Source organism: Pipistrellus kuhlii, unplaced genomic scaffold (assembly GCF_014108245.1).
Source record: "Pipistrellus kuhlii isolate mPipKuh1 unplaced genomic scaffold, mPipKuh1.p scaffold_m20_p_7, whole genome shotgun sequence".
In the NCBI taxonomy this organism is placed as follows: Eukaryota; Metazoa; Chordata; class Mammalia; order Chiroptera; family Vespertilionidae; genus Pipistrellus; species Pipistrellus kuhlii.
In genome coordinates this window covers 44,047,012-44,074,904 of record NW_023425573.1, presented here as the reverse complement: position 1 = coordinate 44,074,904, position 27,893 = coordinate 44,047,012, and the positions used below count along the sequence as shown (strand labels likewise).

Sequence of the window (27,893 nt, the reverse complement as noted above, 5' to 3'; positions counted from 1 at the left end):
TGTGTGTGTGTAGAAAAAGAAAAAGAGAAAGGAAGTGAATGGGTGAGCTATATGCAAGATTCCTCTGCCTGATAATTATTCTGCTGGCAGAGATCTTGATTTAGTTCTGTCTTCCTGTCATGGCAGCTAGAAAGAGTATACGTACAAGTTCCAAGTATTAAAGACATAGCTGTGCAGGTGGAATAACTCAGACTGTCCACAGACAGTTCACCAGAAACCATATGAGGATGACCATCTGTTATTGCTCATCTAGAGATCAGAACTAAACCTAAAGTACTAGGAAGAAGCTAAAATAAAACCATTCCCTGCCTCCAACATTAGTAGACAAATTCTAAAAGCTCTTAGATTAAAAAGAAAAAAATCAACATAAAGTTCAGTCTAGGTCTTCATTATATTCAAGGTGGAGAACTGCCCAGTGAGTTGCACATTTGCAGGGGAGGACAAGTGCTAACTGTGAAGGACCTACCTAGTGCTGACCATTTCCTTATTCCATGTCCCTGTGCTGTTCCTCATCCCCAGCACTGGCAGGAGGCAAGCACTGCTCTGCCTCTAGAAGCCTGCCCGTTAGTTAGTGTGTTTAAGGCTCTGCAGGAGTTTCACTTCACACATTGGAGCCGTTCACATGGTGCACTGTGTAAACAGTGTCTAGGAACAGATCCTAAAACTAATCCCCTTTCAGTGTGATCCCTGAAAGAACCACTGTGAAGCAGGATCATGTTTTTTTGCTAACTGGTACAGTGGATTTTTAGCTAATTTGCATTAAGAGCTCCAGACAAGCCATATCCTCTGAATTTTATACAAAGAGGATTACTTCTCTTTCACCTAATCTTCTGCCACAAAATCCAGGTGGACTAGATAATATAACTTGGAGTTGATTTAAAAGTGAAATGTACATAATACTATTTATAATATTTTATATGGTATATAAATACAAATAAACATATAAAATACATCCATAAAATGCATAGTGTAAGTGGAATTTTGGGTTTCCATGGAAATTATACTTTTGTTTTTAAAATATAAGAAAATTGATCAGAATCTGTCCTTTGGTGCCTTTAATACATGTTGACTTTATGAAACATCTTAGCAAAAAGATAATTTTGTGAAACATGTTTTTAAACTTTAGTACTTAATTTCTTTGTAAGAATGCTGTTTTTTGTTTGTTTTTGAAAACTTAGTTTGGCTCTATTAAAGACTGGCATTCATTTTGGAATGCAGTTGTGTAAATATTTACACTTATGCTAATATAAACTAAACCAAATCTAACTTTAAAAAAAATAGATCTTGTAAACACTGAATATACATTTATCTTTAAACTGGTTGAAAAGGAAATTTGGGGAATTTGCAGATTCAGATTACTTACAAATCTTTCTAAATTAAATGTAGTAGTAGAGAGAGCCCCTAGATAAAGTGTTGGAAATAAATTGTGCTTACCTCTCTCGTCACAAAGCATTCAATTGGGTACGTCAAAATGACAGTGACTCCATAACAAAACCTTCCAAAGGTTACCAGGTCATCATTTCTGCAATAATTTTCAAATAAGTCTCCTAGAGAATGATATAAAGTAGACTTAATAAATATTATACATTCATATAAATATCTAATAAAGAAGATAGTGGATATTTATTATATCAATGAAGCTACATAAATTTCATTTTATTTAATCCCAAGGATAAGTTGCCAAATCTAAATATGTTTTTGAATTCAATAATTATGTAATTATTGTATGATATGAAAACTAGTATATGTTTCACCTGAAGATGAACTAATCACTAGTAGTTTTCCTCTAATTCTCATTTTTTCCTTTGGTAAATTTGTTTAAATTTGTATCAACTTCTGAAAAGTATTTTTATCCATTGTCTTCCTATGCCAGAATCAACTCCCTAAATTCTTGTGCACTGGTTTTATAAACTTGCTTCTGGTCTTTGTTTCTGGTAAGTGACTTCATTATTTTTTTTAAAGGGTCTTTTAAAATAAACAAATTTCCTTTTGAAATGCTATTCATAGATCAAGGACAATCCTGAAAGGAAGAGTGGACCATTGCGTCTGGGGATCTGAATTTCCTGTCTATCACACCACAGGGTCTAATCACAAACTCAGGCCACAGCAAGGAATTCTGAACATACATATCTTTCAGGGTATCCAGTGAATTCCAGTGTAAATGCACTGATTCAAAACTGAAAATATGGAAAAGTTGTATATTTCATTAGTCCCAAACTCAATGAGGGACCATATATACCTTGAACCAGTTCTTACTTAGATACTGTATTTTCTCAGATACCTCTGTGATTGGAAAGGGCAGAGAAGACAGGTCAGCAAGAAAAGCTTTCCAATACTGTAACAAAAAAAACCTTTGGTCTGTGTATTTCCTAAATTAGCACACTTACGTCTTAGAATTTTGGTCAGTTTCCATTAGACTGAATAGAAAATTAGTTCAAAGTCACACACTACTACATTGTGAGAAAAGAAAACAATACTATTGTACTTTTTCATCAAAGAGCAAAATGGCCTGCCTCTTCCTAAGACTTATTTCAAGCAAATCTCTCTTCCCACCATCCACTAGCACAAATGTATATTACTTCCTGGTGTTTCTTTGGGGCCGAAGGGGATTAACCACAGAGCAGTAATGGCAGAGACCTGTTTCAAGGTTGTTAGAAAAGGTTCCAGCACTTTAAGAAAACAGGGCAGGCGCTCCCCTTCACTAACCTCCACTAAAAAACGAGCCGACACAGGCTCAAAAGTCACTGGGAATGTCAAGAACAATCTAGAGTTCTGACTGCCTCCTCACAAACTAAAATTAATCTACTGAAAAGGGAAGGGGAAGAAGCACACAGTTTGCACAAACAAGACCAGATCTGCCTTAGGTGAAATGGCCTGAAAAAAACAATGTCAGCTTATTCTAGTTTGAGACTAAGTGTATTTTAGGGAATTATAGCTAGGGAAACACACACACACACACACACACACACACACACACACACACACACACTCACCCCAACCCTACCAAACCTGCCAGCTTTGTTATATAAAGATTTCATTATATCTGAGCAATTACCACTGTTAAATATACCAATGAGGTGTGACCAATAAAAAGGATTTGTGTGTTATGGAGAAAGCATTTAAAAAGCAATGTTTTGTATAGATTGGAGCCTATAAACCATTCATCTTGGCAAAAATAGTGATACGTGGCAATATTTTGAGAAGATTCTTAACAAGACTTTCAAGGGACTTTATTACTGCACTTTTATGGTGCACACATATATTATGTTTTTATTGCATTGGGCTTACGTTAATCACTCTCTTTTGAAACAATCTTTATTTCTCAAGTAATATCTGTCTTAAATCATAGTCACCTTTAGCCTCTGTTTGAACACTCACCTAAGAGGAGCAGGCATCTAAGAGATAGCATTTAATGGGTCACACTTGACCAAAATGTGGTAAGCAGCAAGAAAAATGAAAATAAAATTGTACTGGAAGTCTGAAGACTTGTTTTCCACTTTGTCACCAGCCAGCTTGGGCAAGTCACTTCTATTTGTGTTTTAAACAGGGGGTAAAGCTGGTTATTCCACTTACCTTCCTAGAGTTGTTTAAAGGTCAAATGAGATAATAAACCTGCAAAAGCTGTGAGATGCATGAATCATAGCATTTAGCAGGCTGTCACACTGAATATTATACTATATAGATGAGGGAATGTGAGGGTCAAAGGAAGAGATGACCACTCAGTTGTTGGGCCTGGGTGAACAGAAGACCAGAGAAAAAGTTCGGCTGAAACCGGTTTGGCTCAGTGGATAGAGCATCGGCTTGTGAACTGAAAGGTCCCAGGTTCAATTCCAGTCAAGGTCATGTACCTTGGTTGTGGGCACATCCCCAGTTGGGGGTGTGCAGGAGGCAGCTGATCGATGTTTCTCTCTCATTGATGTTTCTAACTATCCCTCTCTCTTCCTCTCTGTAAAAAATCAATAAAAAATATTTTTAAAAAGTAAAAAAAGGATGAGATTAATGTTAATAACTTATTTTTATAGCCCTAGTTGGTTTGGCTCAGTGGATAGAGCTTGGGCCTGTGGACTGAAGGGTCCCAGATTCAATTCTGGTCAAGGGCACATGCACATGCCCAGGTTTCAGACTCGATCCCCAGTAGTATAGGAGGAAGCCAATCAATTATTATTTCTCATCACCAAAGGGCTTGTGTGCATGCATATAAACATAACCAATGGACACAGACACCAGGGGAGTGGGGGCATGAGTGTTGAGGGTGGGGGACAATGAAGGGATAAGAACACATATGTAATGCCTTAATCAATAAAGAAAATAAAATTTTAAAATATGGTTTTTTTTAAGTTTAACAGTTTTCAAATGAGAAAAATTAAGAAACAGGAGCAGCAGAGAGGTAAGGAGGTAGAGAAAAAATAGACAGAAAAGAGATTTGTCTGAAGTAGAACACTGGGTATAATTGTACCCCAAATGAAAAGTGATAACACCACTTTATGTGAATACCAAATTATGGTAAAACCAAACTCCTCATTTTACCTTGGGTGAAGCCAGTAAATGCCAAATATCCAGATGTAGCAAAGAGAATACAGATAAACACAGAAACCAAGATGGATACATGGATGAGGCGGGACCACTTAGCTACTGTGCGTTCCTCCAAAGAGCCATACACTAAGAAGCAATTATGGTGGCAAACAAATGCTGCAAACAAACAACAAAAATGATTATTGAAACAAGCACCAGTGTCCTCTTTTTACTTCTGAAAATTCAGAGATGCATGCTACTTTGGAATGATGATGAACTGAAGTTCAAATACACTAATTTATGAGATACATAAAAAAAAATAATCTTTCTAGCAGCTTGGGGAATAAGTAGTCTCTTCATGTCACTCTTGATATAAACCAGGCCTATTCAATTTTCTCTCCCATTTTCCATTTTCTGGTGGCCTTTCCAATCTTAAGGGGAATATAAACAACACTATGTTTCCAGTCCACAGCTTCCTTTCCAATTTGTGATGTAACAGGCATTTTAAATATCCGGCCAACTCCTAGTAGTTGGTGTGCAAGGTTTTAAAGAAATCCATAACATTTGCTAGATTTTCAAGTGGGAAAAAAAATGGCTTTCATGAATGTTCTGCATGAGAAAGAGACTTGTCCAAATGGAAGCAAATTTCAGTGATGAGTGAGAAAAGTTTGGGCCTAATTTTATGTTGGCACAAACTAGATCATATGCTGCTAATAAGATGTCTAAGACACAGGACATCTGTTCTCCAGACACAGATCTGAAACCTAGCACTGCACCAGAGACTCTGTATTGAGAAAGAGCCTTTGAAACCATATACTCACCAAACGACATGACACCAACAGCCTGAATGGCATTGGGTTTTGCAAATACCCAGGCATCTTCTGTTTTTGGTCTAAAAGATAATTAATTTAATGAATCATTAAACAGATACAAGCATAAGCATATCTAAGAATAAGGAATGCTGTCACAATATAAATGACATTTTTTATGTCAGAAATAATAAGTGGTCTCCATTAATTGTAAATAAATTCCTTAGGAATATCAATATTTTCTGTTAACCCCAGTCCTCTAAAAATGCATGTCAAATACTTGGAAAGACTATATTACGTATTTTAAATATTCACCAATTACTTAATTTTGTGACTGGTCACTAATTTAACAACAAACATTCATTATGCACTCATGTGATATATTAATTGAGAAAGATACAAAAATTAATAATACAGTGTCAATAATGCAGTATCAATTAATTAATACTGCCCCTTATTCACCTCCAACCAATTTTTCCAGATTCATCCTACACAACAGATATTCTTAGTTGACACTACTTTATTGAGGAAGGTGGACATGAACTAATGTCAATCAATGATACTTAGCCATTTTCGGAAAACTATCTTATGTTATTTAAATCTTCACAATAAGTATTATTATCACCATTTAATATATTAGGAGAGGAAAGTTCTGAGTGGTCACATAACTGGTCCATCTCCCTGAGATAGTAAGTGAAGAAGTTGAGATTTCTCCTTGGTCTGTCCATCTCAATATCTCCTCCACAAGGAACTCCCAATCACCTGTTTCCACCTGTGGACATGCTTCTCAAAAAGGCTGGAAACATATACACTTTAAATAACTCAAAGGAGCATCTTTCTCAGTGGAATTAAAATATTTGCTAGCCTCTCTATTGGCAGGGATTAGTTTCCCAGTAATGGTAAAGAGCATAGGCTCCAAGTAGGACAGCCTGTTTTGGTTTTTCGGCCCCTTCCACTTATTAGCTGTGTGATCTTAGGGAAGTTATTTAACCTCTCTGCGTTTCAGTTTTGATATCTAAAACGGGGGATAATGATAGTACCTTACTCATTGAGTTCATATACTAAACTCCTAACAGAGAGCCTAGAATATATTAAGTGTTCAGATTTTGCACTGTATTGTCATTATTATCCACTGTCGTGACCTAAAAGGTAGTAAAAGTATAAAAAAGTATGGCTAGCTTCCCTGAAAAGAAAAGGCTTTAGCAAGACCTAGAGAATGCATGGAATTAGAAGGGGACGGGGAAGAAAAGTCCTAAAAAGCACCAAGCCATCTATTTTATGTTTGTTATTAATTCTAGAGCAAAGTAGACGCAAAAACATCCCATTGGTTTTGTCAAAGTTAATGAAATTTATGCATGATGCCATTTCTTTACAGTTTTGAAATGAGCAGATGCAGACACAAGGGAACTAGCTGGCCTCCAAGGGAGGCCTCCCACTGGTACAAAGCTCGCTCCAGGGTCCCTTTGTTTTTTGAGTGGGAGTTGCTGCCACCTGCTGCCTCCACTACTACCTGTCAAATTCCAATGTTAATGTGGAAAAATTCTTATTTTTTCCATGGTCTTTAAAGATATTTTTAAAGGCAGAACTAACAATTGTAGAAACTTGACTTTTTTTTAACTTTCTAATATATTTTAAATGTTGTACTTTTCCTGTTAAAGTATTTGCAGGCAAATAAAACTCTTTTTTTTTTCTTTTTTTTTTTTTTTCGGTCAGTACAGATTGGAGTGGTGTCTCACTTTTTAACTTTTATATTAATAATAAAAAGTACTTTGATATTCATTTTTCTTCTTTATTTGAGTTTTTTAAAATGTTCTTGGCCCATATGGTTCCTTCAGTATATTCCTAACAAAGATGGAGTATGGAACAGTAACTAGACATCATTTTGGATTTTCTGGGTTCAGTGTAATGATGCTGATTTTATAAGATGTAAATTACCAAAAAAAAAAAAAGATGTTATAGCTTGTGGGGGGAATATGTGTTCAAATCTAGATTAAATGGAAAGAAAAGATATTGAATATGGCTTTGCAATTGTTTATGAAATAGCCTGTGATTGAGTTCTAGACAGACAACCATTTCAAGAGAAAAAAAATGAAAAAGTGTCTTTTTATATTTTATCAGATTGCTGAAACTTTGATACCCAATGTGGGTGAGAAAATGAACATACAGATTGTTCTGACTTTAGACTTTGATGCTGAAATAGAAAATGAATATCAAATGCAATCAAGAAAAATATTAATATATAAGAAAAAAATCATGACAAAAAAGAGTTTTTCTAATAAATGCAAGGGTAGTTCAATAACTGAAGAACCTATTAATGTAATTCATCACATTAACAGATTAATCAAATTAAAAGCTAATACCATTGAAAAATATTTTAAATAGCCTACAAAATATTTTTTGATAAGCAAGATATTAATAAAATAGAACTTCCTTAACCTAATAGAAACATGATATATTTAGAAATGGGAAATTATCAATATTACAGTTAAAGATGGAAACTGGATAAGAATATTCATCATCATGTCTTCCATAATACATGTGTTAATTGTAGGAAAAAAAACAAGTATGTAAGAAGAGAAATACTGTATAATTCCACATATATTTCATTCCAGAAAAGGCAAAACTATGAAGACAGTAAAAAGATCAGTGGTTGCCAGGACTTGGAGTTTAGGGAAGGGATGACTAGGTAGAGTGAGAGAAATTTTAGGGCAGTGAAATACTCTGCATGATAATATAATGATGGACGCATGTCATTATACATTTGCCTAAACCCACAGAATGTACAATACCAAAAGTGAATTCTATTTAAATTATAGACCTTCATTGATTCTGATATACTAATCTACATTCATCAATTTTAACCAATGTACCACTCTAGTAGGGGATGCTAAAATTGGGGGACCTTTATGGAAAAATCTCTATGCTTGCCTTTCAATTTTGCTGTGAATTAAAAAAAAAAAAAAAACAAAGTCTTAAAAAAATCTGAACTGGTCATCTAGCTAACCGTGGTTAAAAACAAAGCCAAAAGTAAGTGTTAACTCAAGAAATAAAACAGGTGTGCAAGAAGAGAGCTCTAACTATTTAATTTTGAACATTGTGCTATGTATTTGCATATTATGATATGGAAGGAAATGATCATTTGAGAGAGCTAAATCCTCATTTACTATATGACAAGACAACAGTGAGAAACCAGAAATAGCAATTACAGCATGTTATGTAAAAGTAAAAAATGTAAATACCAAATGATTTTTCTGAAATAGGAAAAGATTTGGTACTAGGTCGCTTTGTTTCATTAAAAGCCATCTGTAATATTTGATTTTGTAGAAATATATGAATGTATTATTTTGAGAAAAAAATAAAACCAAATGAAAGTAATATAGGGGGAAATCAGGACTCTTTAAAATGCCCCACAAAGCTTCAATTAGATCATGAGAACATAATGGAGGCTTAATGTAAGATTAAATACTTCGAGTGTTTTAATATATTTTAATACTAACAAAAATAGAGGCTGGCTTATAGCAGTTTGCAGCCTTGGTATGTCAGATACTTTCAAAAGAATAATTGCTTCCTTCTCTTACTCAAAAAAATCCAGTCATATACGTAGTTACATTTTTAAAAAAGCCTTTTTGTGTGGGAGTGGGGAGGTTTGGGAGAGTTTCTTCATTCTGCAAAATTATCTCAGCTTGTATTCTTGGATTCAGGCATTTCATCCTATTTTGAAAAACAAATTCCACTTTGACAACAGTTGGGTGGTGGTAATAAGGCAAAGCAATAGGAAGCAAGCCCTAACAAATATGCCTTGGGGGATTGCTTCTGATCCCCAGAACATAAGACTTCAGATCGAAAGATCAAACATCACACCTCTCTGTGGTACCTGCCCAGATTCTTTTCCACTGCACACAGGCACCTTCCAAATCAGATGATCTCGGCAGGGTCTGCATTTTTGTTAAGAGAGCCTTACATATTAACCTCTTCAACCAGACACATCAGAGAGTTAAGTGCTCCAGCTGGCAGGCAAACAAAGGTTCCACGTTTCCTGTCAGGCCACCAGCTATTAATGACGGAGGCAGATCTGCCCACTTCCCAAGCTTGGGCTTGGCTGACAGCTCTCTGCCACTTCCTGCTCCTAGCTCACGTTTCTTCTGACTCTGTTCTCTGCATAATTGTGATTTATATGAACATTAAAGCTATTCAGGAAATTCTTCTTGGGAATCACTCTAAACATAAAAACTGATACTTAAAAACAACAACAACAACAACAACAACACACATTTTACATAAAGCTAATCTTGAGTTAAAATGTACATAAGACATTATGCTGATTTTTTTGGCCAAAATATCTTCTTTTTTATATGAATCATATAGAAAGCTTGCACAGCTTGGCACCACAAATATCACAAATACGTCTTTTTTTCTCCTTTGGGACACTAGCCACTTTTGATTCTTCTTTCTTTCTTTCTTTCTTTCTTTCTTTCTTTCTTTCTTTCTTTCTTTCTTCCTCTTTCCTTCTTCCTCCACTATTGGTTCTAATTTCTCTGTTAACTCTTTAAAAATTTGGTGTTAACTGTTTTTGTCAGTTTGGATTGAAAAAGCAGGGAGAGGATCAGAGAGGATTTCACTTTTCATTTATATAATTTTTAAATTAAATTTATTTTTTAAATTGATTTGAGAGAGAGAGAGAGAGAGAGAGAGAGAGAGAGAGAGGTGAACATCAATTCAGTTCATTGTTCCACTTATTTATTCATTGGCTGCTCTTTGCATGTGGGCTGAGTGGGGATGGAACGCTCAACCTTGGCGCCTCAGGATAACACTCTAAGCAACTGAGCTATCCGGCCAGGGCCTCACTTCTTCATATAATAAAAATGTGTTAGAATTATGAGTGTTGTTATGATTCTCAGCTGTGTTTTTCACAGAACAGAATTACATGAAAATATTTCACATTAAAATAAATGTATTGCTGTTAATTATTTTCTATTAGGGTTCTCCTTGGGTTTACCTCTCTTCACCTGATACACTGTCTCTGTACAATCTTGTGCATAGCAGACTCTCCCTAAACTCCAGACTTGCCTTTCCAAAATGCTGGGTGACTTCTCCTTCTTCTTCCTCTCTCTGAACACCAGATGTTCATCAAAATAAAGATATTAAAATATTAAAAACTCATTATTTTCCCCCAGACTGTTTCCTCTCCTCTCCTGGTTAATAACTTAGAAAAATCTGGGGCTCTTCCTCTACATTTCAATACACCAGCTCCTAACTCTATTAAGTAGTCTACTGAGGTGTGTTTGTCCACCCCAATAAGTTTTAAGAGTCCTGCAAAAAAGGATTGTGCTTCATTGATCTTCCCAGTCCCAGTACCTGAAAAGTGACTAAAGCAAGTAAGCATTTAGTAAATGCTAAATGACTAAACAGACTCTTCCATTTCCTCATTTTGGTGGTGAGCTCTGGACCATCTACCAGTCTGCTTGTCCAAACAGAAAACCTTGGCATCACCCACCTCTTTACTTCCTCTTCCCTTGTATCACATCCTTCTGCCCCCAATCTGTGCTCCCCTCTGCTGCAACATAAAAGCAAGAGAGTTTTTGAGGCCATTCTTAGGGAGACACCTTTACTTTTACTTGAAAGTCCCCTAATCCATGGCAAAGTGTCTGTCCTCTCCACACCCCTGTCCTAATGTGATAATCTTGAAATGATTCTGTCATTATGTGCATCATTCCTCTGGGCCTCACACACTTCTGCCAACCACAGCTTCCACCTCTACTCCTCTCCTTTTTCATCCAGTTAATGCCAGCACATTTTAAGCAGTAGAGCACATATTGCATTATCTTGAAATTCCATTAAATTAGTCTAAGGAGGTTACTTTCTATGTGCTTGTCCACCCCACCTGTCTGCCGGCCCAGCTTGTGTTAAAGACTCTTCCTCTGTTTCCATGGCACTTTCCTATAATTCTATTAAGTATTTTATTCAGATTATCTTTCCAGTGTCTATTCTCCCCATCTACACACTATAGATGTCTAAGGCCAGGGATTTTTTTATTTTTCCATCATCTTCACAGTCCCAATTCCTAGAAGAGTAATTGCCATCAGCTGGACATTTAATAAATGCTTGCTGGCCAAAAAAGCAAACAGGCTACTCTATTTTTGTTCTTTGATTTTAAATCTATACCAGAGACCAGTATGTGTTCTAACTGGCAATAATAAACAAGTTGCCAACCTCACTAAGGAAGCCATTTATTAAAACATTAATGATGGGCCCTGGCCAGTGTTGTGAAGTGGTTAGAGCATCAGCCCATGCACCACAAGGTCTCAGGTTCGATTCCCAGTCAAGGGCACATTTTATTTGTTGCTTTATGTAGGCAAGCTGGTAAAACTTACCAGTAGCTCTAACAGTGCTGCAGAACTTGGAGTCAAAGGATATTTTATAAAAATTTTCTAGTATGAAAATAACCTTGGGAAATTTTTCTTTGACAAAGGAATATTTTTGTATGAAATTTTTATTTCCCAAGATAATTCTTATTTTTTCATTATTTCAAAAATTTGGTCAGTCAGTCCTTAAGTGAAATCAACTAAAATCAGGAAGAAAAACATAGAATTACTCACTTATCCAACTAATCAACAGTTCTTTGCTGAATTCTAATTCTTTGTTAGGCACTGTGCTGAGTAATGGGGATTCGGTGTGAAATAAAACAAATGTGATCTCTGTTCTCATGGAGTTCACAATATGGTGAGAAATACATAAAATACACAACAAAATATACAAAATATGAATAAAGATCATTTTACAAATAGCATTATTTTATTCATGTATGTAAGTCCCTTCTCATGTCCTATGGTAAAATTCCAAATTTAACCAACCAAAGTATTCAAGTTCTGAACCTACTCCTGTCTGCCACACTCTCAGATAATCCCATTTCAGAAAATAAATAGAGGGTACCACGCATGAACATGCAAATTCCCTTTACTGGTCTTCAGAATGAAACCATATTTACTCTCCATACTCTTACTGTTTCAACAAGAAGAAGTATCCCAATTCCTCTCCAAGGATTACTCTATATCGTAAATTCCAACTTTTCAAGATCTCCTGTCTTGATCTATAACCAGTTCAATATCTTCTATGGCAAAAAGATATTTTATTAGGGTTCTTACTCCCTCACACCACTGTTTTGTCATGTTATTTGCATTTATTTATGCTCTTCACACACAAATAAGAAGGAGGAGGGAGAGGATTTGCAAAATTTATTTTCCTATTATTTTGCTTTCATCTTAATTATTTCTCATTTGCTTCTACCCATATGATTTGATTGAATCTCTGGAAGGTTACCAGTAACTTCCTGTCATCTGATGTAAGAACCTGTGGTTTGCATCAGGCAGTATCTGCTCCTGGCATCATTGCCTTGCTTTCCTTTAGGATCGTCCTTCCCTCACTCTGAGTCCGTGTGATTTAGTTTGGTTGACCTTATCCTTAACGTGGAGAGTAATCAAGTAATCTAAACATGAGCAACTCAAAGAGGCCATGATGATAGGGTTTGGGATTGTCACAGGTCCTCAGTAGATCCAATCAGAACTGACACTGGAAGTAAAGTTGGAGATAATTTGTAAAACAAAGCTCTTTTTATATAGACTTGAATGGATGTAGACTGAGACTGCTGCTGTTATCTTGTCATGATAAAGGGAAAGCCTGTCAGAAACCAGAGATATAACAGGAAGTGAAGCCAAGAGATCAAAAAAAAGGAGAGAAATTACGTCTGATTTCATTGATTGAGCTCCTATATTCAACCAAACTTCATAACAGAACTACCCTTGAACTTTACAGTAATCTGAGCAATCAATTCTATTTGCTTCATTCAGTTAGGGTTCTGTGGTTGTTGTCATTGGCAACAAAAAGAGCAGTAATGTATACATTATCAAAACATCCCATTTAACAAAACTAATTATTCCATTTTTTCAAGTATGCATTGTTCCTCTATCTTAACACATTTTTTTTCTGATCATTTCTTTTATTCCCTGTAGTTACTTCTTATGCCTAGGATTATATTGTAGAATTTCAGAATTAGAATGGATAAAAGGTAGTGGAACTAATATGTGTTGAGGTCCTTGGGGAAAGAGTATTTTATGTGCATAAATATCTGGGGAAAGTGTAGCTGCATTTTGCAATTATACTTGGAACACCAATCACACACACTGTTGTTTAAAATGCTGTAAAAGAGATGCCACATGAAGAGAAAATAGCTGCAAATATGGACTGCATGCTATCATTTCTATTTTGAATATCAAGAATTGAATATTAACAAAGCACAGAATGAAGGTTTTCATAGCAATAATGTCTCTGATACTAGTTTGGAAAAGTATGGGAGGACTGTGCTATTACATTTTCATACTAGCCTGCTTTCTAGATAGCAATTAAATTGCTGCCTCAGTTTTTTTAAAAAACAAAAGGTTAGAAAATACAATAAACTGACCATTACTTCCATAAAGAACTGAAAATCATTGGACTGTGAGCTATTTGAAATCATATATATTAAAAAAAAGCAGAATTTATGGCCCTCTGAGTTATGAAAAAGGAAATTGAACTGTGTTTCATTTTAAAAACACAACCACTGAAAAGGTGTTTCCATAGTAACAAGGTCAATACCAGTAGCCATTACAGACCTTCCTCCTTTCTGATAGTGGGTTTAAAGGTCTTTTTCAAATACCAATTTAAAAAAAAAAAAAAACCTATGGAAAAAAAATATAGTTTTTCTGATCATTCATCTTGAACCAAGAATGAGGAAAAACACACATTGGAGTACTGCATTTCTTATGTTTTATGGATTACAAGCATTTGTGGCTGTCGTATTTTCAGAAAGAAGCCTGACTGGCCAGCTACTATGCCAATCCCTGAAGATGGGAGTTGATTAGCCTGATTGTAAATCTGGACAAATAGAAGTTGTTTGCAGTAGTATTCAAACAGGAATAAAAGGCGGCACAGTATTGAGAAACACACTTCTTTAGCATCTAAATGTTGAAAGAGTTAAGTAAATAACCACTGTTATTAGGAAAATTTCAAAGGCTGAGATAAAATAAGACATCACCACTAGTGGAGGCTTAGAAAGATGCAGGCCTTATTTTGGTTACAGTAGAAATAATTAGCTCTGTGGTCATAAAGTCAATTCATTAAGGCCAACCAGGAAGTGGCTTCTCCTTTCTCTTCCTTTGTATTGAGATATGCTGCCTTTATGATGACCATTTGTGAGATATTTTATTTCTTTTTGTATTCAAAATAGTATCTCACATAACATTTTGTATATAAAAGATCCTAAAAAAAAGTAAGTGGAAAATGAATCATGAAAAATAATGACAAAAGAGTAACTAAAATAACAAAACCTCCAGTCTATTTTTAGAAATGCTGCATCAGTTAAAAGTGTACTCATAATTTTAATCTCTTTACCAAGGGGCTCTTGATCCTTGTTCACAGATTCATAACTGTTCAATAATGAATCGAGTCACCTGGTCCCTATGCAGATCCCTCAGAATCTTTGCAAGTAGAGACCTGACATCCGTATTTTGAAAAGCTGCTCAGCTCAGGTAATTCTAATGAGAAGCCAGAGTTGAAAAATCATTGCTTTAAATGGTTTTCCTGAAGGTCAATTAATAAGAATTTATTTTCCATCAACATTTAAGAACTTGTTTTTCCCCCTCAATATTGTATCATGGTGCTATACCAAATCTCTCACCTTTTAGTATAACCTACTGGTTTATTCTCTAGAATCACTTTTCATAATAAAAACTTAGTTGTCTTATACAACTGAAAAATTAAGCCAAAATTATTAATTGAATTCTGTGTTCAATATATTTCCTAGCTCTTTGTTGCTGTGCAATCAACTTTTGAAAATCAGAACTCAATACAGACCTACATAATAGATGCTAAGTAAATATCAGTAGAATTTAATATATGCTTTGGGGTTTTTATGTTTTCCTTTCCTGGGCCTGTGTTGCCTTTTACACCCTTATCTATCTGGAAAAGTTCAGATTCATCCTTCAAAACATACAGATCATGTTTCTTTTTCTCCAGGAAGCCTTCCCTGATTCAGACGGACTTTTAAACACTCTCTTATGCAGCACTGCCACTACCCCTCGTTTATGCTTCTATTTAGCACTCCTACTATACTGTCATTTCTTCTTTTCTTTTTTTTTTTTAAATATATCCTTTCCTATAACTGATTGTGAACAACTTGCAGCAGGTGCTGACTTATGCCTCCCTGCTCTTTTTATCTCAGGGCACACCCCAAAATGGCCAGAAACAATAGGCACTCTGAGTTTACGATTTGAAAGAGTATGTGGCCACATTGAAGTGAATCAGGTGCATTTCAAAAGCTCTATTGTATGTAGTAATGGACTAAACTGTCTCCCCCAACCATGTTCAAGTGCTGACCTCCAGTGAGATGGTATCTGGAGAAGGGTACTTTGGGAGATAATTAGGGTTAGATGAGGTCATGGGGTCTGGGCACTCTTGATGGGATCAGTGTTCTTATAAGAGGAGACACAAGAGAGCTTGCTTTCTGACACATGAAGACACAGCAAGACCAGAAAGAGAATTCTCACCAGAATCTGACCACACTGGCAGCCTCCAGACTATGAGAAAGTAAATGTCTGTTTTTAAGCTACCCACCTATAATATTTTGTTCCAGCAACCCAAGTTGACTAATACAATTATGAGCTGGGATTAAGTTGTTTGAAGAGAACATTAATATAAACATCACAGATAATCACACATTTTCCCTTTTATTTAAGTCTTTAAAAAATGTTTGTGTTGTTTTTTTTTGTTTTGTTTTTTTTACAAAGGAAAGGCCATGTCAAATGCAGTTAGACTAAACATTTCATATTTTCTTCCCAATAAATTTGAGGCTTCATTTGTGGCATTTACCTGATGCAGCATCGAGTAACAAATGAAGTGATTTTTTGCATCAGAACAGTTAATCAATAGGAAAAAAGTAAGCTACCTTGGGGACCACTTGTTAATTGTAGCTATTCACCAGGTTTCCTTTTTCCCCCCTCTCTCACAGGTAACATTTTTTGAAGATCCAGCCTGTCATTATGTCTTAAATTAATTTCATTATGTCTTATTTGAGATAATGAAAATATTTAAGGGCTCACGGAAACTCCATAATGTATGATTTATTTATTCAATAAATACTTATTTTGCATTACGGGAATCTAATTTTGCATTTAAAGCCATTTTTCCTACATTCTCTTAAGACTATGGAGATGAACTACTTAGTCCTTATCTGGTGAATCTATTCTATAACCAAATAATAAAAACTGTGCAGTTTAGATCAGCAGTACTCACACTTTGAATTTCATGGATGAATAAATAAAATTTGGGAAACTGATACCAAGTTGCCAGCTATTAGCATTAAAAACAAATACCATTATCATTTTTCACTATTAGTTCACAAATGACATAGCATGTTAACATAAAATAATTGAATATAATCTTAGTAGAGAGTAAAGGATGTCTTTCAATGTGACTACATTTTGTTTAACAGCCAAAAGCATAAAAAATATTCTTCCTCTCATTTCAATCTATGATTGATGAAATTTGTTAAGAACAAAATCTATCTGAGGTATTTATAGAAATTTCTATCATCTACCACTTTTCCTCCTAGACCCTATTTCTCATCATTCTTATCAGCTATGCAGAGTCCAAAGTAAACATGCATGGCTACCTACATGTCATTATTTTCTCTAATTTTTGCAAACAATAAAGAAAGAAAAATGATGCTTCTGGTGCCACTATTACTTTACATTTCAGAATTTACGCCAAATAAATACCTATATGAAGGTCATAAATCAAAGACCAATCAATATAGCAACAAAACTTACATGTGTGGACCCAATGAAATTACCCTGGTCATTACAATTCCAATAATCACGATTGTTAAAACTGTGGAAATAAGAGAGATCTGCAAAAGAAAGTGTAATGATACCATTAGTTGCTTCATAGAGCAGTGCTGTATTAATATTTAAAAATGTAATACCCGATTATTTAGTCAGGTTCACTGACCTCTTTTCCCCTGGATTGTCAAATAAAAAAATGACAACATCCAGCACAACAATAGCCATCTGGTGTGAATGAATCAATATGCCTATTTCTTTTGTCATATTAACAAAACAAAAAAAAGATTTTTTTTTTTTTTGGTGTGCCACAGAATTTTAATAGTTTATGTGTTGACAGGAGATTAAAAAGGTTGAAAATCGCTGGTAGAGGAATTATTTTATTGAAAATATTAGGTGTTTCTCTCTTTACTTGAGTAAATATATGCCCAGTTTCAAATACAATAATTTAGTAGTTTATGCTTATAGATTGGGTTGATAATTTCAAGTATATAACTTTTTATCAAACCATAGTCTGTTTTTTCCCCCCACTTAAATAGGAGAGCAAGTATCATATATGACTGTTGTAATCTTGCAAGATGGCTTTACAAGATTTTAGTAGCTTTTTGTGTATTGTAGAATACGAAACAGATGATTTTCTTTTATGAAAGTGAAAATATCTTTATTTTTCTTCAGGCCCTATGTGAGTGTTGACTTATGCTTTCTTTTCTGTCTATAGTTGCTCCTTCCGCTTGTCTTTATCTTACCCACCAACCCAGCAATCCCCTCTCACATTTTTGGGTTGTTTTTAATGTTTCCTTTTTGTTCTCTAGAGTTAGTTGTTTGCCTTTGTGGTCTTGCCATTTTGTCTGTATTTCTAAGTCTTCCTTGCTTCTTCCTTTCTCTTTGGTCTCTATTTCAACCGGTTAAAATATAAACTGATATGTGTAGGTATGTGTTCTACACACTCATTACATTAGATTAGGGGTGTCGAACTCAATCAGAGAAGGGGCCAAAATCTAAAATCCAGCCTAAATCGCAGGCCGAATGGTTTACTGAACAGTCATAAACTGTCATTGTGATGGAAACGCAGCGGAGTGCAGTGATGACAGCGCGGTGCGGGCCACATTGCAAGGCCTGGCGGGACGGATTTGGCCCGTAGGCCTTGTGTTTGACACATGTGCATTAGATCTATGTTTAATCTCTTATTTTTTAATGGATAAACACATTTTAGACTTTTTTCCTCTGATAAGATAAATATAATACAAACTTCATTTTATTTCATTTAATGGTTGTTAACCTTGTTTCCTGTGTTGTTACTTTTTAACTAGAAGGAAAGTTCTATTATGAGCCCTCTGATCTACTGAGGAACAGAAATATTAAGTAACGTTCCCAAGGTAACACAGCAAGAAAGTGGCAAAGGAGAAACTCAAATGCAAGTATCCTGACTCCAGATCATGGCTCCTAACTACCCTGCTTTACTCATTAGGAAATTTGTTTAGATATTTCTTTCTTTTTTTATATAAATATATTTTATTGATATTTTACAGAGAGGAAGGGAGAGAGATAGCGTCAGAAACGTCGATGAGAGAATCATCGACCAGCTGCCTCCTGCACACCCCCTACTAGGGATGTGCCCGCAACCAACGTACATGCCCTTGACCGGAATCGAACCTGGGACCCTTAAGTCCGCAGACCGACGCTCTATCCACTGAGCCAAACCGGTTTTCGGCATGTTTAGATATTTCTATATGACACTTTGAAGGGGCATTTAGGGGAAAATGTTCAGGTAATAATATGATAGAGTATTAGCAGCCTTCTGTTCATGAACTCCTTGTCTTCTGCTCTGTGAAGGCAAGATTTATGTTTACATTGAACACGTGAATGGAAAATAGTGCAGCCATTTCAGATATTTCACCATAAAAAGCCCCATTTGAAATACTCTTGTTTATCTCCAGATGACTGTTAGGGAAGGCAGGTAGAATAGTCAGAATACTCTGGAAGATCATTTCCATTCTCAAATCTGCCTGAAAAGCAGGACATCTTAATTGTAGACACACATCAAACATCACAGTAAAAAGTAAAATTCAATCAGCTGTTGGATTTCTAAAAACAGAATGCAAAAATATAAGTATAATTATATTTTAAAATGTTTCATTGGGGTCAAGCAGGAGAGGATCCAAGATGGCTGCTCGGGTAGACACCTAACCGCAGCAGCTCACAACAATTTCAATGGAATACAACTAAAATGTAGAGTGGACATTGCCCAGACCTACAGGTGGTCGACTGACTGAAAACTCTACAATAGGAAGGTGGGAGAAAGCCAGAGGGAAAGTCAGAGGAGCTGAAAAAAGAGCCTAAGGTACGGAGACATGCTGCGCGCTCGCACGTTCGCGCGCACCGAGAGGTCGCAGCCAGAGAGGAGGAGAGGGCTGGGTGCTGCCTGGCGTTCCCTAGCAGGAAGGAAATGAAACCCCCAGCCTGGGCTGAACCCCCGAACTGGCAGCGCTGAGCCCCATTATGGGCCAGATTCTGGGGACCCAGGCTCCGGCAGGGGGAGACGGGGCTGGGAGGCTGAATCCCAGGGGAAAAACGAAAGGCGGGGGCCCCCGGAGTCGCGCGCTTTGTGCGCAGAGGACTGAATGTAGACTCTGATGCTGGATTACCCTAGCCGGAAGGAACAAAGCCTCCGGCGGCGCTGAGCCTCAGAACGGAGCGCCCCGAACTCCCGGTCTGGGCCAGTCCCTGGGGACCCAGGCCCGGGCACGGGGAGACGGGGCTGTGAGGCAAAATCCCGGGGACGGCGCGAAAGGCGGGGTCCCCCGGAGTCGCGCGCTTTGTGAGCAGAGGACTGAATGTTGACTCTGATGCTGGATTACCCTAGCCAGAAGAAACAAAGCCTCCGGCGGCGCTGAGCCTCAGACCGGACCGCCCCGAACTCCCGGTCTGGGCCAGTCCCTGGGGACCCAGGCTGGGCAGGGGGAGACGGGGCTGTGAGGTGGAGTCCTGGGAGCGCGGCGAAAGGCCGAGCCCCTGGAGTCGCGCACACTGCGCGCAGAGGACAGTCTGTTGACTCTGATCCTGGACTCCCCTAGCGGGAGAGAGAAAGAAAGCTCCAGACTGGAGGATCGTGATGAGGAGCAGGAGCCCCCGCTGGACACCTGCCAGCCGGGTGCCAGCAAGGAGCCGGGCGACGGGGCCTCCAGGGGGGGGGGTGCCCCTGAGCCCTCGACCGCTGAGCGCAGGCAACCTGGGCGGCGCCAACCCCAGCGACAGGCTGAAGCAGCGCAGGAGCCCGCGGAGAACAAAGGGGTGCCACAGGCCAACCTGCTGAGATTCCAGGACGGGAAGGAAGAAACAATAGAAGTTCTCAATGTGAAGAAATCAAGTGAGAGCAAATGATAGTAAAATTACTTAAGAAAGATTGCAAAGAATATCTTGAAAAATCAAAGACTAAGTCAGAACTCAACTCACCAGCCAACATTGCAACATAAATGCTTTTTAAAAAAAAAAGAAAGTAAGAAAGAAAGAAAAAGGGACAGAATGTTGGAACAGCGGCGGCCAGGCCTAGAGTGGCCAGGCACAAGGCAGTGGCAGCCGGACCCGGAGCAGCAGCGGCAGGCCCCAGAGAAGCAGCAGCCAGAACCAGAGCATCAACGGCCAGCACTGGAGCAGCCAGACCTGGGGCAGGGGCAGCCAGGCTTGAGGCAGAGGCGGCCAAGCCCAGGGTGGCCAGTCCAGGAACACCCAGACCCGGAGTGGCCGGGCCCGAAGAAGCCAGGCCCAGAGCAGCCGGGTTGGGAGCAGCCAGGCCCAGAACAGCAGAAGCCAAGCCCAAAGCATCCAGCCCAGGTGCGGCCAGGCTCGGAGCAGCCGGGCCTGGGGCAACTGGGTCCAGAGCAGCCGGGTCTGGTGCGGCCAGGCCCGGAGCAGTGGCTGCCAGGCTGGGAGCGGCCAGGCCCGGAGCAGCCGGGTCTGGTGCGGCCAGGCCCGGAGCAGCGGCTGACAGGCTGGGAGCAGCCAGGCCCGGAGTGGCCGGGCCCGGAGCAACCGGGCCCAGAGCAGCCGGGTCGGGTGTGGCCAGGCCTGTAGCAGTAACAGCCAAGTCCAGAGCAACTAGGTGGGGAGTGGCAGTGACCAGACCCGGAGCAGCGACTGCCAGGCTGGGAGCGGCCAGGCCCGGAGCAGCCGGGTCTGGTGCGGCCAGGCCCGGAGCAGTGGCTGCCAGGCTGGGAGTGGCCAGGCTCGGAGCAGCGGCTGCCAGGCTGGGAGCGGCCAGGCCCGGAGCAGCCGGGTCTGGTGCGGCCAGGCCAGGAGCAGCGGCTGACAGGCTGGGAGCAGCCAGGCCCGGAGTGGCCGGGCCCGGAGCAACCGGGCCCAGAGCAGCCGGGTCGGGTGTGGCCAGGTCTGTAGCAGCAACAGCCAAGTCCAGAGCAACTAGGTCGGGAGTGGCAGTGACCAGACCCGGAGCAGCAACTGCCAGGCTGGGAGCGGCCAGGCCCGGAGCAGCCGGGTCTGGTGCGGCCAGGCCCGGAGCAGTGGCTGCCAGGCTGGGAGTGGCCAGGCTCGGAGCAGCGGCTGACAGGCTGGGAGCAGCCAGGCCCGGAACGGCCGGGCCCGGAGCAACCGGGCCCAGAGCAGCCGGGTCGGGTGTGGCCAGGCCTGTAGCAGTAACAGCCAAGTCCAGTGCAACTAGGTGGGGAGTGGCAGTGACCAGACCCGGAGCAGCGACTGCCAGGCTGGGAGCGGCCAGGCCCGGAGCAGCCGGGTTTGGTGCGGCCAGGCCCGGAGCAGTGGCTGCCAGGCTGGGAGTGGCCAGGCTCGGAGCAGCGGCTGCCAGGCTGGGAGCGGCCAGGCCCGGAGCAGCCGGGCCGGGTGCGGCCAGGCCCGGAGCAGCGGCTGACAGGCTGGGAGCAGCCAGGCCCGGAGTGGCCGGGCCCGGAGCAACCGGGCCCAGAGCAGCTGGGTCAGGTGTGGCCAGGCCTGTAGCAACAACAGTCAGGTCCAGAGCAACTAGGTCAGGAGCGGCAGTGAACAGACCCGGAGCAGCGACTGCCATGCTGGGAGCGGCCAGGCCCGGAACAGCCGGGTCTGGTGTGGCCAGGCCCGGAGCAGAGGCTGCCAGGCTGGGAGCGGCCAGGCCCGGAGCAGCCGGGTCTGGTGCGGCCAGGCCAGGAGCAGCAGCTGACAGGCTGGGAGCAGCCAGGCCCGGAGTGGCCGGGCCCGGAGCAACCGGGCCCAGAGCAGCTGGGTCGGGTGTGGCCAGGTCTGTAGCAGCAACAGCCAAGTCCAGAGCAACTAGGTGGGGAGTGGCAGTGACCAGACCCAGAGCAGCAACTGCCAGGCTGGGAGCGGCCAGACCTGGAACAGCCGGGTCTGGTGTGGCCAGGCCCAGAGCAGTGGCTGCCAGACTGGGAGCGGCCAGGCTTGGAGCAGCGGCTGCCAGGCTGGGAGCGGCCAGGCCCGGAGCAGCCGGGTCCGGTGCGGCCAGGCCCGGAGAAGCGGCTGTCAGGCTGGGAGCAGCCAGGCCCGGAGCGGCCGGGCCTGGAGCAATTGGGCCCAGAGCAGCCGAGTCGGGTGTGGCCAGGCCTGTAGCAGCAACAGCCAAGTCCAGAGCAACTGGGTCAGGAGCGGCAGTGACCAGACACGGAGCAGCTGGTTGTGGAACAAACCAGAGCAACAGAGGCCAGGCCCGGAGCAGCCTGGCCCAAAACAGCTCGCTCCTCACCTGCCCCTGCCCCACGGCTGCCTCTCAGACATGGCTGGAAACTTTTGCGGGAACTTGAGGGTCTGCTGAATCAAGTGATGAAGGCTTAGATCTGGATGTGTTGAGTTAGTATAGCGCTGGGGTGTTGATCTGTGAGTGCCTTGGGTGGGGCCTGGATGAGGCTGGTTGACCTATTTGGAAATGTCTTTTGTGTGAAGTGTATCATTGGGCATATGGAGGTATTATTGATATGAGAAAATGCTAAGTAACAGATTTGCTATCTGAAAAGGGATTTACTATCGGGGAAAGGGAGGGAGGAAGAGACTGAACATAAACTGTGCACCAATGGATGAGGATGAGGGGGCAGAGGGTGGGGTGGGAACCTGGTGGAGGGGGGAAGAAACGAGGAACCTGTGTAATAATATGAACAATAAAGATTGATTTAAAAAAAAAAATAAATAAAATAAAATAAAATGTTTCATTGGAATGCTTGGCATAATGTAAATACAGCATCAATAATAGTTTGGATAAAAATACAAACATCCTTGTTAGTAAGGAAATAAAATATAAACAGATAAAGGCTACTCTATGTTGATGAGCATATGCAGAAAATTGAATAATTATGTGATTGGTCTCATTAGAAAGAAATCAGCATTTGTCTTTAGCAATACAAATCATAAATGTTTACTAGATTCTCAACAATTCATCAATCAACACATTGACATGCAATAGATGAAAAATAGGCAAAACAGATATAGTAATTTATAAACAAAAATTTAAGCCAATAAAGTGATTCCTCCCTATTTCTAAATTTAGTTTACTTTTTTTGTTTGTTTGTTTTACAGAGAGGAAGGGAGAGGGATAGAAAGTAAGAAACATCAATGAGAAAAACATCAATCAGCTGCCTTCTGCACACCTCCTACTGGGGATGTGCCCTCAACCAAGGTACATGCCCCTGACCGGAATGGAACCTGGGACACTTCAGTCCACAGGCTGACTCTCTATCCACTGAGCAAAACTAGCCAGGGCTAAATTTAGTTTACTTTTTAATTAACTTACTATCTATAAAAACAATAAAACATTTTTTGAAACTTAAACTTGGTTTAAGTATAGTTCTTTATGTTTTCTAAATGTAAAGGGGTATTGCCTGACATCAGTTGAGTATCTACCTCACTAAAGAAAAAGGGCCTGACCAGCATGGCTCAGGAGTTGAATATCAACCTATGAACCAGGAAGTCACAGTTTGATTCCCAGTCAGGGCACCTGCCTCATTGCTGGCTTGATCCCCACTGGGGGGGGCATTCAGGAGGCAGCCAATCAATGATTCTCTGTCATCATTGATGTTCCTATCTCTCTCTCTCTTTTGCCTTCTTCTCTGAAATCAATAAAAATATATTCTTTAAAAAAAGAAAAGAAAAAGAAAGGGCATATTTAGTTCACACTTTTCAACTATTTAACCTCCCATTCCCAAAAGTAAGCTAAGGATCCAACCATAGTTTACTCTATCACAATTATAATTAAACTAAAAGAAACCGAAGATAAATACTGTAAAATAAGAACTTAGCCATACAGACAGCAGTTGGACAAAATTAATGCAAATTAGGAAGTACATTTCTATGCCAACTTAAAATGTAAAAATTTTACCTTTCCAAGCTTTGCTATGTCTCGGTACAAGGACAAAGGCAGAATAAAGACAATCGTAGAAAGCACAATAATGAAGTGGCGACCAATAAACAAGTCTTCAGGAGCAACTAAAACACAAATTTTATAAAGTGTTTATAGGTATAAGCAACATACCAGTGACACAGTGAATACTGAATTATCAAATGACTTTAATATTAAATAATATCTAAAAGACAAAGTTTTGAGAACAATTACACTTCATAAAAACATGTAAAACTAGAAATAAAACATGAAAATATAAATGCAGAATAACTTAAGGATAAACCTACAGTTCAAATAATGTTAAAATATTTTACATTTAAATATTTTAATAGCCTCCTGGTCAGTTTCCTTGTTTCTACCTTTTTTTTTTGTCTCCTTAAAGTGTAGTCTTAACCTGGAAACTACAGGAATCCTTTCCAAAAGCAAAAAACATTATGTCACTCCTTGTCCAAAACCCTCTAATGGCCAAACTGTTCATTCAGAAAGTAAGCTACACAGGGACAAGGCATGTTCTGAGCTTTTTTGGTTTTTAATTCTCAAAGATATGTATATATCGATTTTTTTAGTGAGAGAGACAGTCAGACAGAGACTGACAGAGACATTGAAGTGAGAAACATTGATCAGTTGCCTCCCATATGTATCTGGACCAGGGATTGAACCCAAAATCTAGGTACATGCTCTGACTGGGGATTGAACCAAGGGACAATGTTCCAACTAACTGACCCACCCAGCCAGAGCTATTCTGAGGCTTTAACAAATATTTTTCTGTATTTCAAAAAAACTTCAACAGTAAAACTTTAACAAAGTTTCAGAAATAATTATTAAGATAAAAATATTCACTATATATGTTTTCCTTTTGTTGAAAAAGAAGTATTTTCCTTGAAGGAAAATAAAGAGAAGCAACTTGAATAGAAAAGTAAGTCATAGGGAAGCTGCTGAAACCTAGTATATAATGTCTTAGATGAGAGAGAGAGAGAGAGAGAGAGAGAGAGAGAGAGGGTGTGTGTGTGTGTGTGTGTGTGTGTGTGTGTGTGTGTATGTCTACTGTCAAATACCCCCAAAATTGTAAACATAAATATAAACATACAGGGATTTATATATATTTTAAAGCTGTGCTAATAACAGTACTGTATTTGCTTCAGGAGCTCTACATCTATTCCAATGAAAAAGCCATTGTTTTAATTTTTTAGCTCATATTGAATTCCTTCAGAGATCATGTAGTTATATTTTAAAAAGTATTCTTAGTAGTACCAAGTCTTTGTGTTTTTAATTCTGTGAAGTTTAAAGTCTATAAAAGCCAAATCTGTCAAATAAGTGGTTGTGATTTTGAAAAAATAAAAAAAGAAGCTATTAGTCTGAAAAGTGGGACTAATTTTCGTACATGGCTAATTAACTAAAAGTAAGTTCCAAAATAGGAATTTAAACACACATACAAATGGAATAATTAATCATGAGTGCTTAACTCAGTCATAGCTAATAATCATAATAAAGTTGTGAATTAAAAACAATAAAAGTTTAAGTACCCAAACTCCTGAATGTAAATATTTACATATTTCTGGTGAACATAATTTGAATTAAATTATCTGATTATCTGTTACTATTTACTCTTTCAAACCGCTCCCCCTATGATATATTTAGTAGAAAATATATTTCCTTTATTGGGAAAATTCTAAAGCCTAGAAAATCACTAAAACAGACTGCTATGAACAGCCTGGAGGAGCTTAGTAGCAGGCTCTCTAGCCATATAAAGGACATTTTTTCACTAATAATCCAATGATGAGATCTATACCTATCTTTTAACAAAAATTTACCCAAATATTCATTCTAAGTGTTTTAACAATAGTAGGGAGTCCTGGACATCGTAATATTTCAAAAATTTCAAAATCAAAGACATACTACTTCTTACATCAATGTTTCTTATTACTTTGACTTATATCATGATCCAAGAATTTAGTTATCTGAAAAAGGTATAAGCAATTGTCCACTTGTCAGTCTAAGACACTGGTGATCTATTTCAGGAGAAAAAAAACACACTAAAGATTTTATCTAATGCTAAAAAAACTTTGGCATCATATTAATCTTTACAAATAATCATACATTACAAAATAACATTCAATGATGTAAGGAAACTGTAATAATAAAAGTGTGCTCTTTGCTATGTAACCTATGTTTTAAAAGTAATTTTTAATGTTTTATAAAATTAATATCCAGGAATGGGTTTCAAAGGGAACTTTAGCCTTGTGTATGATGTTTTATTTATTTACTTTTTTAAAATATTTTTTTTATTTCAGAGAGGAACAGAGAGGGGGAGAGAGATAGAAACATCAATGATGAGAGGGAATTATTGATTGGCTGCCTCCTGCATGCCCTCTACTGGGGATCAAACTCACAACCAGGGCATATATAATTGATCAGAATCAAACCCAGGCTCTTCAGTCCGCAGGCCAATGCTCTATCCACTGAGCCAAACCAGCTAGAGCTAGGTTTTGTTTTGTAGGTCTTTTAGAATGAGTGTTTCAAGAACTAAGAGGACAGGCATTATTGTTATTGTACTACAATAGCTATAGATTTAGTTACCAATAAATGGGGATTATGTGGCTTGGATGAGAAGCTCTTCAAAGCACAAAGACTCTGAATTATGCAAATAGCCATAATAGAATGAAAGGTTGAACAGGGAGGGGGCTGTGTCCTGTGGCAAGAAGGTCCGCTTGAGAATATTCATAGCTGCTTTTTCATAATCACCCCAAACTGGAAACAACCCAAATGTACCTCAACTATGTGACAGATAAACTGTTATTCATTCAGACAATGGAATACTCCCAAGCATTTTTTTTTAAAGAGCAAACTACTATATCCCAAAATTCATGGCTGAAATTTAAATGCACTATGCTAAGTGAAAGAAGGTGGACTCAAAAGACTACATACTAGATGATGGCATTGGTTTGGGCTTCTGGAAAAAACAAAACTAGACAGAGAAATCAGATTCCAATGTTTGCCAGGGGCTGGAGATGAGGGAGGGTTTGACTAAAAGGAGAAATAAGGAAAATTTGGACATTATGGAATTTTTCTGTATTTTCATTGTTGCTGTTGCTATATGACTACATGCATTTGTCAAAACTTACAAGACTATCGAATAAAAAGGGTTTATTTTACTATATTAAGTTACATATTAATAGAAATAATTTGGGGAAAGATTGCTTGCTTATCTAAGAAATGATGTAGTAAAAATAGCACATGAGAAAATATTACTAGCAGATGGTGATATATACCATAAGATATTTCAAATATATATATTCTAAATATAGTAATAATATGTATTATCATATTTACTATTAATTATAATACATATTA

General features: G+C 39.1%; 1 protein-coding gene across 1 annotated transcript in view; it reads right to left on the bottom strand.

Moving 5' to 3' along the window:
• Nucleotides 1–27,893, bottom strand: part of SLC38A11 (solute carrier family 38 member 11) — a 50,095-nt gene that overhangs the window by 11,721 nt on the left and 10,481 nt on the right. Inside the window, exons 6-10 of the mRNA XM_036422183.2 lie at nt 24,522–24,628; nt 17,180–17,259; nt 5,334–5,404; nt 4,528–4,689; nt 1,435–1,547 (exon numbers count right to left, since the gene is read on the bottom strand). Coding sequence (XP_036278076.1) covers nt 1,435–1,547; nt 4,528–4,689; nt 5,334–5,404; nt 17,180–17,259; nt 24,522–24,628 — 533 coding nt within the window. The remainder of the gene's footprint in view (nt 1–1,434; nt 1,548–4,527; nt 4,690–5,333; nt 5,405–17,179; nt 17,260–24,521; nt 24,629–27,893) is intronic.